The sequence below is a fragment of the Microtus ochrogaster genome, unplaced genomic scaffold, assembly GCF_000317375.1.
Source record: "Microtus ochrogaster isolate Prairie Vole_2 unplaced genomic scaffold, MicOch1.0 UNK1, whole genome shotgun sequence".
NCBI classification, from domain to species: Eukaryota; Metazoa; Chordata; class Mammalia; order Rodentia; family Cricetidae; genus Microtus; species Microtus ochrogaster.
Genome location: NW_004949099.1, coordinates 38021550 through 38034933, shown reverse-complemented (window position 1 = coordinate 38034933; position 13384 = coordinate 38021550). Strand labels below are relative to the sequence as shown.

Genomic DNA, 13384 nt, shown 5'->3' with positions numbered 1-13384 from the left:
TAAGATTTCAGCTCTGGTACCTAGTAGGCACCAGCAGCGGAAGATCGTCTTCCCTACATCCCTGCTGTGTTCTCCCCAGTACCCTGGATATGATTCTTTGGCTTTTCCTCCGGGAGACCAAGAAATACAAGCAGCCTATCATTGACCTATATAGACCTATGATCAAGCAATACCCAGCTGTTTCCCTCTCAAGAGACTCCCAGGCCCACAAGCTGCCAATACCCAGCACCTTAAAAAACACAACAGTGACTAGTGGTGAAAATACGTATATTAAATTTCATATGTATGCACAGTAGGGAGGCCATCACTGCAGAAGGATGTAAGAGTCTGGTTTGCAAGTCCATCTAAGACAACAGTGGCTGGCTGCTGCCCTTTGTCACAGATTTCCTCCTTTTTGCTGGTGGGGGCCTGGCGGAACTGTGAGTGGGGACTGAGGGTCCCTTGGGGGCACCATCCTCTTTTAGGGAAGCAGCTCTCCTGGCAGGCTGTCCTGGAAACTGTTGCTTTCCTTTTTCAATCGTTTTGGTTATCCCAAGGGATTGACTGCAGTCCTTAAGCCTTGGGGCCATGGAATTCTCAGAGGGTGGCGGCACAGCAGGTGAGTCCACACTGTTGGGAGGGGCTTTGTGCTTTGAGAGAGCAGCTTCCTTGGAGGACTTTGGTTTAGGTCCTCTTCGCTTTAGTTTCCTTTTCACTCCAGCTTTTCCACCAGGCTGGCCACTCTCCTGGGGCCTGGCAGACACTTGGGCTTTTGGGACAGAAGGGACAGTGGATTTTGAGCTTGGCCCTTTGGAGGTGCCATTCATCTTGTGGAAGGGCTTTCTGGAATGCTGCTGTTTCCCCAGCTGCTGCTTGGCCTTTGGTGCCCCACCAGCTCTCTTGGCTGGCTGACTACTGTTCTCAGACGTGGGGGGGACTTGATCCTTCAGCTCAGGCTCCGTAGGGGTAGCTGCTGCTGTGTTTCCTGAGGTAAAAATTAGAGATGGTTTGATTATTAAGAAACAGGGAGGTTGTTGGGTGGTGGTGGCGCACGCCTTTAATCCCAGCACTTGGGAAGCAGAGGCAGGTGGATCCCAGGGGTTCTTGTTGCAGACAGTTTAACTTAAAAAAAAAAAAAGAAAGAAGGAAGGAAGGAAAGAGTGAAGTGAGGTGTGTGTGTGTGTGTGTGTGTGTGTGTGTGTGGCAGGGGTTATGAAGTGCTATTCTTAGGAGCTCCTGGCAACTGATGGCTGCTGGGGATGGAGTCTGGCTCCAGGAGATGGCCTCATACCATCCATATATAGTCAACACTAAATGGATTCAGGGGAGAGAAGGTGGTGAGGAAAGAATTAAAGACTTGATCTAAAACACATTATACGAATGAAAAAATATTTTTTTAAATAGTCTTTTTAAAAGTAGGGGTGGGCCCAGCAGGTGCTTTTACCTGCTGGCAAGCCTACGTTGGGTCAGGATCCACACAGTGGAAAACAGAGAACTCACAGAAATTATTCTGACCTCCACAGGTGTTCTGTTGCATGCACATGCCCACACATAGATCCACACACAAAATAAATAAATCATAAGTAAGTAAGGTGAACAGAGGCCAATGGCTGAAGTGAGCTCCAGCTTCCCCACATGCTCAGGGGCACACCTCCTCCACACAGGCATCAACTGTGCACACCACACAGGCATCAACTGTGCACACCACAGGCATCACACCGCACACCACATAGGCATCACACCACACAGACATCACACCACACACCACATAGGCATCCCACCGCACACCACACAGGCATCACACCGTACACCACACAGGCATCAACCCATGCACACCACACAGGCATCACACCATCCACACCACACAGGCATCAACCCATGCACACCACACAGGCATCACACCATGCACACCACACAGGCATCACACCATGCACACCACACAGGCATCACACCGTACACCACACAGGCATCAACCCATGCACACCACACAGGCATCACACCGCACACCACATAGGCATCAACCCGTGCACACCACACAGGCATCACACCGTGCACACCACACAGGCATCACACTGCACACCACAGGCATCACACCGTGCACACCACACACATATACTAAGGAAAGACAGAAGAGCAAAGGAGATGATGGGAAAAACAGAGTGAATTAATTACCTGCGTGGGGCTGGGGAACAGAATTGGAAAACTTCTTGAACTTGGCAATAAAAAAACCATCCATGTTGTGAGTGTGAGGGTAGAAGCGTCGGGTGGAACGCAGAGTCGGGTGAAAGCGCCTTTCTCGAAAGCGGGTAAAACCTTCCTGGCCAAAGTCCAGGCCAGTGGGCACCAGTCGCACATTCCTCTTTTTCAAGGCGTAGTCCACCACCCACTCGTTCTCCTCCACCTGGACGAGGGGGACAAAGCAGGAGTGGAGTCGGATCCAGATCCGAGACGCTCGCTCTCAGAGGCAAACAGCCTTCCTTCCCACCCAATCTCAGCTAATCTGCCCCTGCAGAGATCTCACCGTAATGGAACAGGTACAGTAGACCAGGTAGCCCCCGGTCTTGGAGGCCGCATTGACAGAGTCAATAGCACTGAGCAGCAGTTCCTTCTGAAGGTGGGCACAGCGTAGGACATCCTTCTCATCCTGCCCAAGAGAACAGGAGTGGAGACTCCATATAACAGCTGCCTACGGGTGTTCTGACTTCAACACCCCAGCCCACAAGACCAGCCAAGGCCCCTCACCTTGTTCGTCTTCACTGCAGGGTCCTTGGAGATGACTCCTGTGCCACTGCAGGGAGCATCCAGCAGCACTCGGTCAAAGCCCCCCACCACCTGGGGAAAGGAAAGGTCAACCCGATGCTTGCTGCAAAGGGCACTACCAACTTCCCGAGGACAGCACTAAAACACAGCAACATTGCCAAGGGCAACGTAACCCGAAGCCTCAGGAAGACAAGAGGCCCACCTTGGGGAACTGGCGTCCGTCGTAGTGGCTGATGATGGTGTTGGTGACGCCCAAGCGATGCAGGTTGCCCACGACACTCTTGAGTCTCTCAGCACTGACATCATTGGCAAGGATCACTCCAGTGTTCTTCATCAGCTGAGCTGTGGGCAGGAGAGGGGAGCATTAGGGCTCAGCAGCAGCTCCCCTGCCTCACACTTGCTACCTACCCTCCAACACAGAGCCTGCAGGCCAACTCCCCTCTGCTTATCCAGCCTGTCCGGTGGAGACCACACCCACCCATAGGGCTTCCACTTTTGCTGACCAGCTTTCTGGCCCTACACACAAAATTACTTTTATTTCTTTCCTTTTCTAAGTAAGGTTCTTCTATAGCCACGGCCTGCCTTGACCTTCTAGTGTTCTTGGAGTACAGGATTACAGACTTACAGTACCACACCCAGCTCAGAGTGCCAAGGGCTTCTACAGGCATTATGTTCACCTTTTAAAGCCAACCATGGTAAGAGACGATGTAACCAAAATTACTATCCAAGTCAGCCAAGGTCAGCTAAAGGGTCAAAAAACAGAGCTGAAACCGGAGCCTAAATCCCATAAAACGTCATGAACCCTATATTCTTTCTTTTTTTTTTTTTTTAAAAAAATATTTATTTATTTGTTATATATACAATAGTCTATCTGTATGTATGCCTGCAGGCCAGAAGAGGCACCAGACCTTATTACAGAATGGTTGTGAGCCACCATGTGGTTGCTGGGAATTGAACTCAGGACCTTTGGAAGAGCAGGCAATGCTCTTAACCACTGAGCCATCTCTCCAGCCCCCCCCATATTCTTTCTAAAGCGCAGTCAGATGACACCCACCCAGCCTGCCCTTTCCATACCTATGTAGCTGGTCTTCCCTCCAGGAGCACAACACATGTCTAAGATCCGCTCATGCTCCTGAGGCGCCAGGGCCATGACAGGTAACATGCTTGAGGCTCCCTGCAGCATATAGTGCCCGGCCAGATACTCGGGAGTAGCGCCTGTAAAAGAGGACCTCTGTGGAATGTGCTGGCACAGGGATGCAGCGCAAGGGCTACTGCCGGGGACACTTACCAATAGGCACCGAAGAGTCATAGACCACAAGTCCAGACTTTGACCACTTTCCCAAGGGATCCAGATTAACTCCACGATTGATTAGAGCCTGAAAAAAAGGACGAAGATGTCAAAACCATATATTCTACCCAAAACCAGTCAGGCATGAGAACCTGTCCACGCAGGTCCATGTCACTGCAACGCCAAGCACGCCCACTCAACAACCAGCAGACTCTCCTCAGACCATCCAGTGCCTTATAAAGACTGGACAGAGAAAGAGACGACTGCTAGCTATTCTAGTCCTCGGCCTTCAAGCCCCTTTGTTTTGAGACAGGGTATTGCGATGTAGCCTGAGCTATCCTGCCTCAGCTTCGCAAGTGCTGGCATTACAGGTGTAAACTACCAGATCTAGCCACACAGCCCAGTTGCTGTGGAATAATTCTTCTGTACACTGTGAAAATTTGTTGCTGTGATTGGTTTAATAAATCAGCTGCCAGCCAAGAGTTGAAGAGGATAAAGTTAGGCAGGAAAGCCATTGAGAATGCTGGGAAGAACGGCGGAGTCTGAGGAGGCTGAAGCAGGAGGAGGGAGAAGCAAGATGGGCATGCCGTACTGAGAAAAGGCACCAAGCCATGTGGCAAAGCACAGGTAAGAACTATGGGTTAATTTAAATGTAAGAGTTAACTAGTAGGGCTGGAGAGACGGCTCAGAGGTTAAGAGCATTGCCTGCTCTTCTAAAGGTCCTGAGTTCAATTCCCAGCAACCACATGAGGTCTGGTGCCCTCTTCTGGCCTGCAGGCATACAGACAGAATATTGTATACATAATAAATAAATAAAACAATTAAGCCTCCGTGTTTGAGAGCTGCTGGCAGGACAGAAACTCCCGCTTACAGGGACTGTGGCTAGGACTTGTGACTGCTCAAGCAGAGGCTCTAGCACAAGCCACATCCCCAGCCCCTCTGCCCCATCCCCCCCCCCTTTTTTTTGGTTTTTCGAGACAGGGTTTCTCTGTGGTTTTGGAACCTGCCCTGGAACTAGCTCTGTAGACCAGGCTGGTCTCAAACTCCCAGAGATCCGCCTGCCTCTGCCTCCCGAGTGCTGGGATTAAAGGCGTGCGTCACCACCACCTGGCTTCCCACTCCCATTTTTTAACTCCAGGTTTCTAACTCAGTCAAGTACATTCCAAATAAGCAGACTACTGTCTTCTGTTAAATAACAGCTACAGAATGCATCACTGGAGAGATGACTCAGCAACCATGCTGTTAAAGAGGACCAGGATTCAATCCCAGCATCCACATGTGGCTCACACCAACATTCCTTAATTCACATAGTGCACGTTCATAAATAAAGTAAGATAAATCTTCAAAACGAATAAACAGTATACAAGATAACACTGATTCTGGAAGATAAAATTGTATGGCTGTGTTTTACTGGGGGCTTCTTGTGGCCTCCTCTATCCCTTAGAAGGCAGCAGTTCATCCTGACGCAGATGTCTCAGCCCAGTCACAGGGAGCAGAGGTGGCAAAGACAAGGCCCTGCTCCACATGGCCTAGGCCCTTAGACCCGAGACAGAGCAGGTCTTAGCCCACTTGCTGGGGCCGGGTGAGCAAAAGCTGGTCCAGTCCTGAATTAAACGACACTGACTCCTCACCTGAGCAAGGTCTCTGCGACGAGTTTTCAAGGTGTTGGTCCGAAGGGTGACTGGCCGGGGCACCTCATTAGCTTCTAAGAACTCTATCAACTGCAATGGAAACAGTGTTTGGGGACTGGGTCAAGAGAGTGATGGGTAGAGTTGGGGGCGGGGTTCTAGATGCCTTCACACCCCACAAAGGTGAGAAAAGCAGAAGGAAGAGACTGGCAGGTGGGTACCTCAGACAGAGGGAAGATCTCCATGAGTTTGCCCAGCAGGAAGTCTCCATATGAATAGTAAGTGGCCAGATCCTTCTGAAGCTGATTCAGATACTCGGAACGAGACCGTCCTTCTTCCCGCTGAGCCCCAAAATTTCGAAGCACCTCCACTATATCCTGGATCCGCTTGTGAACTCCTTGCAGGTCTGGAGCCTGGGCATGTGGGCCCATTAAGGAAATGTTGCCTCAAGTGGTAGGCCTAAGAAACCCTCCTCTGGTGCCTTCCTCCAACCCTCACTCTGCACTCCAAGGATATCCTGCTCCACTTCCCCAGCAGGGGGCAGCACAAAGGCTTCCTCATCCTCCACATTGATCTGCAAATCCCCCTCTGCTTTGCCAGCCTTTGGGGGACCGGACTCAGGGGGAACATCATCTTCCTCTTCATCCGTCTCCTCCTCACTCCACTGACCCCTAGAAACAAGCCGGGAACAGAGGTTCAAGCCAAAACAGATACCCTCCTTCCTGAAATCTCTTCCGCCCAGCTGCTGCCAAACTCACCCGGCGGCAGCCTCCCGCGACTTCCGCTTCAGAGCGGCTCTTTCGATGGGCAGCAACTGCAAGGAGAGAAGGGCTAAGGCGAAGGCTCCCTTGTCATCCTGCTTCACTCGTCCTTCCCCTAACCTAACACTCTCAGAAGCAAACAGAGAAGCTAAGGACACGAGTAAGCTCTGACAGAGAATCTATGTTACGTGTACTTCCTCTCCAGTTTTCCATTCTTCTGAATAAACACATCCTAGTCATATAATGGCTGGTACCACAGAAAACAACCCTTTACCCTCATTATATACCACCTCCCTACCAATAAACTAGATAAAAAGAAAGAAATCTTTTTTTCTCTGACATACATCCAGGCTGCTCTTGAACCCCTGGGCGACTGGCCTGTCCCATCTGGATGGGAACCTTCTTTTCCGTGTTGGATTCAACTATCACGGCCTCACATGTCAGGTGAGTGCTTTTACTACTTCAGCCCTGCAACAACTGCTTCATTAAAAATGAGCATTCAATGGGGCTGGAGAGATGGCTCAATGGTTAAGAGAACGGGCTGCTCTTCTAGAGGTCCTGAGTTCAGTTCTCAGCACCCACATGGTGGCTCCCAGCCCTCTCATCACTGTCATGAGATCCAATGCTCTCTTTCTGGTGTGCAGATGTACATGCAGACAAGAACATACATACATAAAATAAGTAAATAAATCTTTTTTTAAAAAAATATTTATTTATTTAGTATGTATAGAATATTCTGTCTGTGTGTATGCCTGCAGGCCAAAAGAGGGCACCAGACCCCATTACAGATGGCTGTGAGCCACCATGTGGTTGCTGGGAATTGAACTCAGGACCTTTGGAAGAGCAGGCAATGCTCTTAACCTCTGAGCCATCTCTCCAGCCCATAGTAAACAAATCTTTAAAAAAAAAAAAAAAAAAAAAAGAGCACTCAAACTGGGCAGTAGTGGCGCACACCTTTAATCTCAACACTTGGGAGGCAGAGGCAGGCAGATCTCTGAGTTCAAGGCCAGCATGGTCTACAGAGCCAGCTGAGGCTACCCAGAGAAACCCTGCCTCAAAAAACCAAAAGAACCTTCAAGGACAGCAGGATAGCACTCATTCCCAAATTAAATAAGTAAATAAAAAGTGAGTAAGTAAAGAGAGACAGTTTGGTGGAAGAACTCCTGGGAAGCTGTTCTCTGACCCCACACGCGTGCTTTGGCGTGTGTAGACGTCTGCACTCACACACTCACAAGCAGATAAAATTTAAAAAGTACTTGGGGTCAGCGGGCAAAAGCACTTGCTGCCAAGCCTGGCAACTTCAGTTCAGTCCCGGGGACCCAAATGGTGGAAGGAGAGAATAGACCCCCAAATTATTCTCCAACCTCCACATTCACAGTATGTATGTGCATATACACACTAAATAAATGTCTAAAAAACTTCAAATGTTTACACTTGAAGTGTGCGTGTATTTACACTCAGCAGGATATCCAAGTATCTACCGTCTTACATCTTCATCTGCTAAGATCCCTCTCTTTAATCCCATCATTCAGAAAGCAGAGGCAGGAGGATCTCTGAGTTAAGGGGCCAGCCTGTACTACACAGTAAGACCCTATCTCAAACAAACAAAAAGATCTGAGAACACACAGAAGTGATTCTCACCTTTCCCTCTTCATCCTCCGAGCCAGAGTCCGCTCCATAGTCATCCACCATATCGGCATCACTGTCCTCAGAGCCCCAGAGGTCCCCCTGGTTTGCCACAGCCTCCTCCTCAGATTCTTCCTCCTCATCCCCATCACTGTTTTCAGCTGGTGCTGGGCGCTTCTTACCTCGAGCCTGAACTGCTCCTGAGAACAGTAAAGGGTTTGACACATCCTGAGCAGATGGCTGCCATACTCCCTGTCCCACACCTCTGGAGTCTGTCGTTATAGCCCTGAGAATGACCTTTGGGGGCTGGAGAGCACAAACTAACCTTGTCCCGGACCCAAGTTCAGTTCCCAGAACCCACACGCGACAATTCACCACGACCTGCATCTCCATCTCCAGTAGAATCAACATCATGTGCACACACCCACACCCTCCCTCCCTCCCACACACATAATTAACAAATAATAGAAACAGAAATAGGACTGGAGGGAAGGCTCCGCTCCGAGGTTAAGAGCAGCTGTTGCTCTCGCAAAGGACCCAGGTTTGGTTCTTAGCACTCACATGGTGGTCCACAACTACTGTAATTCTAGGGGGATCTGATACCTTCTTCTGACCACCATGCGCATCAGGATACATGTGATACACACTTATACATGCAGGCAAAACACTCATGCACATAAGATAAATTGAGACAGTTTTTTTTTTAAAAAATAAGTAAGATAAAAAGCAATCTTAACCAGGTATGGCAAGACACACCTTTAATCCCAGTACTAGGGTGGCAGAGACAGAGGATCTTTTTGAGTTCAAGGCCAGCCTGGTCTACAGAATGAGCCCAAGGACAGTCAAGGCTACAAAAGGAGATTCTGCCTCAAACAAACAAAAATAGATTTTATATTAAAAAAAAAAAAAAAAGCTTTTTGTTCTTCCTTCCATTCTAGAAATCCTAGCCTATCTAGGGTCCAGAAGGTTCTTCACACAGCAACTGATCCTGTTTTCACTGACCTTTCGATAGCACTCCAGGCAATGTTTCAGTTCTAGGAGACTTATTTGGCTTAGAGACTTCAACAGACCTGGACCGCCTCTTGGCTGCCCTGTAGATACAGAAAGTGAAGGCATGGGAACACGCCTCTAGGTTCTGCTACCTCCCACCTTAACAAGGAGACATGGCAACGCACAACTGGCCCTCTTCATCCATGTACCAAGCAGCTCCAATTTCTGCTAAGCCTGGGCATCCAACACTCACCTCTTCCGAGCACGACTAGACAGCCTCTTGAAATTCTCATCACCAGCTGTTCAAAAGGAGATCAGGAGTTTAAGAGAAACACACAAAAAGGAAGCACAAATGTAACTAGGAAGAGGGCTGCTACACTAACTTAAGTGTTACAGAGAGAATCAGTGATGTGGCTCAGTGGTAGAGTGTGCCCTTGGCAGGTACAGGCCCCGGGGTTCACCCAGCGACAGGAAAGAAAGACACAGGGCTACAAAGTATAGTCAGTGTGCAACACTCTGTAACACTTTCCTGGGAGTTAAGGGGAGATATGGAGGCGGGGCTGATGGGACAGAATGGGAAAAGCCCCAGGTTCCATTCCATAGCCTCCAGTAAGGGGGGGGGGGAGGCGTAGAGGCGATGAAGCAGTCATCTGCCTGACTGTTCAGCAACCAAATCAAACCAAAAGGGACATTCTGACGACAGCAGAACCTCAAAACCTTTTCTCTGCCCTTTCCTTTATTCTCAGCTCATTCAGTTATCAACTACAGCAGAGTTTTGCTAATGTTATTATATATGTGTATATATATACTCTACAAGAAACTGCAGCGCTTTCCATTGTGTGTAAGACACCCAACTCCTCAGCATCCATTTCTTAACGAAGCCTCTCTCCCAGAATTCTAAGATCTAACAAGCGATACCATGCGTCCATGGAGTTGAGGATCTCTTTCATGGGGCTGTGACTGGCCAATGCTTCAATAAACTGCACCTTCCATTCAAAACCGGACACCAGCTCCCTACGCAGTCTTTTCTCCCAAGCAGTGTTTCACTACACAGCACTCAGACCCCTGCTTTTCATCCCTTCTTCCAGACAATTCATGACTGGCCTGTCCCGTTTCCAACTCCTGCTTGCTAAAACCAGGCTCGGCAAAACCTTTCTAAATTCTTCATGAGAGCCCCCTTTCTGGAAACGGAGAACGGCACCTCTCCTCGCATACCCGGGTACCCGTGCCCCAGCGGCATCTACCCTATCTTCCAACACGGGTGACTTCTGTCCTAACAACTCACATCTACGCAGCAGGTGAAGGCGGACGCGCAAACGGGTCGAGGTTATGATATAAAATGGACCAGGGGCCAGGCGGGGTTAGGAAGCTACGACCCTCACCTGCAGGCAGGAACCTAACCAGTTCGGTCTCTGCACCCTTCTGTTTCCGGGCTTTTCGGCCAGGTCCACGCTTCTCCTTCTTCGTAGGGTCCAACTTACGCCCCATGGTGCTAAAGCAAAGAAAAACGGGGTAGGGCAGCGTTGTGGATACTGAAAGGGGAACGCAGGCCACAGGCTCGGCGATATTACCCGGGAAGGAGACCCGCCCGACCCAGAGCTATGCTCGCGACCCCTGATGGGCCCCCTCAAGGCACTCCCACCAAACCCTGGCACCGCGCCCCTCTCGGCGCGCCCAGGTCGAAACCCTTTTCCGGGATACCGCACAAGCACCTGAAGCCTCCGCCTGGCTAACCTGGCTCCCGGAGACTAAGCGGCTCCAGCAAAGGCCCTCTCCACGTGCACTCGGGGAAGAGATCCCAGACAGCGAGCCGACAAAGTGTACTGCGCACGCGCAAAGGTCCTCCGGGCAGCGCCCCGCCTTTTCCGGCAGGGGCGCCGGAACGGAACAAGTTTAGGAACACACGCGTCCCCGGCTCCAGCGGTTCAGGGGGGGGAAACGTGCGGCAGCCGGCTCCTATTCGCTCCGCCTTCCCGCCGACGTCCGCTTCCCTCCGAGGGTTCCAGTTTAGGACGCCCGAGGCCGCCAATCTTCTATCTAGAACCGCAGCACGACCCTTGCCCTGGCATCCTAGGATCTCAAGATCGCGAGGTTCCACGTCTCCGCACTCCTGCTCCCAAGTTTTGATTAGAACCGCTTTCCTTAAGGAATCTAATCTTCCCCTCTTCATTTAGCCAGAAATACGTACTCGCCCTCTTCCAAAGCAGTACTAGATAAGAGTAAAGAACTTTCCAGGCGGCTAAGCCTGACAACCAGGGTTCATTACTGGACACGCTCATATTGTGGACGTCGGGAACTAACTTCTACAAATTGCCCTTTGACCTCCACGTGTACAGTAGTCCTCCCCACAATTGTATGTAATACAAAAAGTTATGAACAATAAGTTGGGTGTGGTGGTGGACTCCTTTAACGTTAACCCAGCTCTCTGGAAACAGAATTTGAGGGCAGCCTCAAACACACCTCCTTAGGTGCCCACTCAAGAGGCAGACAGGCAGTTCTTAGTTCAATGCCAGCCTGTCCAAAAAAAAAAAAAAAAAAAAAAAAAGGCAGGTGGTGGCTCACATCCACTGGGCACTCAGGAAGGAGAGGCAGGCGGATCTCTGAGATCGAAACTACAGAGAAACCCTGCCTCAAAAAACAAACACAAAATGTGTGTGCATATGTATGTATTACACATTCCCATATAGAATGCTTCCCTAGCACTTAGGTGGTCATGCTGGCCTTATTTCACAACTACCAGGCAGGTAACTATTGCATGGAGGACTCTGCGGAAATGCATTTGCTCCAGGTTAGAGGTAGAGGGACGGTGCAGCAGCCTCTTGTTCTCTACAATAGCAGCACCTGGCACCCACTCACCCACACTGAACCAGATCACTAAAATACAAGGAAACTTTTATTTTCAATTCTCATCAAGAAATTTGTTGTGGTTTTTTTATGCTTTTGGTTCTTTTCCTTTTTTTTCTTTTTTCTTTTTTTTTTCCAACTTTATTTTAGCCGCTCAGTGGCTGGAGCCGCTGGGTTCCTGGTATTAAAAAGATGCCAACAGAGGTAGCTGTGTCTCGCCCAGGGGCCCGGCCCACTCTGAATACCCCCCAAAAGGAGAAAACACAAAGTAAACCAACAAAATAATAAAACCAAAAAGAGGAAGAAATTCTGATCATTTTCTTCAAGCCTGGCAGAACCCACAACAGTTTGTAACAGGTGCGCGGTGGGGAGAAGCCAGGGTCCAGAAGGCAGCCAGCCTGCAGCTCCTTGCACATGGCGCCGCGCTATTGCTGCTTGTCTCTCCAGCAGGAAGGGCACCATTGCCCCTCCCTCCCTCCCTGCCCCTAGTGCACAGGGCTGTTCCTTTACAACTCAGAAGATGGGCAGAAGGAAGGCGAGGATCTCTCCGGCTCCCCAGGGGGCAGCCGGGACAAGAGAAAGTGAGGAAGGTCACTGCTCAGTGGTGGAAGTGGGATCATCGCTGGGTCTTCACTGCTGTTGGGCTACCTAGAAGGATAAACAGCCAAGAGTCAGAAAACAGAGCCGAGGTAGGAAAGCCAAGAACACAAGAGCTGCAACTAAGAAATTGGTCCTACCTGCTGTGGGGGAGGTTCTGGTGCCCTGTTTGCCAGACGGCTGAGAATGTTCCGCTCTGACATCTGTAACCTCACAGCAACTGGGGGGATTCGGGCAATGGTAGCTGGGAGTCGAGTCACATCTGCTTTCATGTCACTCAACAATTCTTCCAGCTGTTTCAGGACTGCAGAGGGGAAAAAAGGGGAGGGGAGGTCGTGAGCTGTGGTCGTCAAGGGCACAGTTCTAAGCACTGGCTGCTCCCCAGCATACACCAGGATATGCTATTGCCTCTTGACACTCACTTAACCGGCTTGGCCCAGATCCCTACTCTTCATATTCTAGTTCCAGTTGGCTTTTGTGGCCCAGGCTAGGCCTGGAACTTGAGCTCAGGTGAGATTCCTGCCTTGTCTCCTAAGTACCTGGGGCTCTAAGCATAAGCCACCATAGTTGGCTGATTCTGATCTGTTTAGTGCATCCTTCCTATTCTCTCCATTTTTTTTTAAAGGTTTGCCTCAAACTCACCGTGGCCAAGCCTGACCATGATTTCCTCATCCTCTTGCCTGTGCCTCTCTGTGCTGGATGACAGGTGAATGCCAACACAAGGGCTTTATTTCTTACAGCTTTTCTTCTCAGCATCAGGGATCAAACAGCTAACACCTATGATCTCCTCTTTTACACGCATGCTTTTCTACTTTCTGGATGTCTCCTACCACCTTTATGACACCCATCCGTTCATATTTTACCCTCCACCCCTCATAATGTTTTGTTTTACTGTAATCAGAAACACAATA

General features: G+C 49.8%; 2 protein-coding genes across 9 annotated transcripts in view; both read right to left on the bottom strand.

Moving 5' to 3' along the window:
* Window positions 1-250: 250 nt before the first annotated feature.
* Window positions 251-10848, bottom strand: Nop2 (NOP2 nucleolar protein). Of its 2 annotated transcripts, XM_005365232.2 has the most exons (16): window positions 10767-10848; window positions 10415-10524; window positions 9286-9331; window positions 9045-9133; window positions 8058-8242; window positions 6414-6469; window positions 6172-6326; window positions 5877-6076; window positions 5659-5748; window positions 4028-4115; window positions 3814-3954; window positions 2942-3081; window positions 2722-2811; window positions 2501-2623; window positions 2152-2380; window positions 345-964 (listed from the first exon to the last, which is right to left on the bottom strand). In XM_005365232.2, the coding sequence occupies exons 2-16, from the start codon at window positions 10518-10520 to the stop codon at window positions 345-347; spliced, it is 2358 nt and encodes a 785-aa protein (XP_005365289.1). In that variant the 5' UTR covers window positions 10521-10524; window positions 10767-10848. The 2 variants fall into 2 exon arrangements, with proteins under 2 accessions (XP_026644107.1, XP_005365289.1); XM_026788306.1 differs by lacking the exon at window positions 10767-10848 and having other exon boundaries at window positions 251-964; window positions 10415-10520.
* Window positions 10849-11933: 1085 nt separating this feature from the next.
* Chd4 (chromodomain helicase DNA binding protein 4) overlaps window positions 11934-13384 on the bottom strand; it is a 36782-nt gene continuing 35331 nt past the window's right edge. For all 7 annotated transcript variants that reach the window (XM_013352994.2, XM_026788056.1, XM_026788058.1 and 4 more), the window contains 2 exons: window positions 12614-12777; window positions 11934-12524 (listed from right to left, as the gene is read on the bottom strand). In XM_013352994.2, the coding sequence (XP_013208448.1) occupies window positions 12507-12524; window positions 12614-12777 (182 nt within the window). In that variant the 3' untranslated portion in view covers window positions 11934-12506. The remainder of the gene's footprint in view (window positions 12525-12613; window positions 12778-13384) is intronic.

Bases quoted from the DNA above. Each gene is read 5' to 3' on its own strand.
- Nop2 (XM_005365232.2), bottom strand. From the start codon at position 10,520: ATGGGGCGTAAGTTGGACCCTACGAAGAAGGAGAAGCGTGGACCTGGC. The intron at 6,077-6,171 runs ATATCCTTGGAG...TAATGGGCCCAC, and splicing joins TGCTGGGGAAGTGGAGCAGG to ATGCCCAGGCTCCAGACCTG. The intron at 3,082-3,813 runs GTATGGAAAGGG...TCCTGCCCACAG, and splicing joins AGGGAAGACCAGCTACATAG to CTCAGCTGATGAAGAACACT.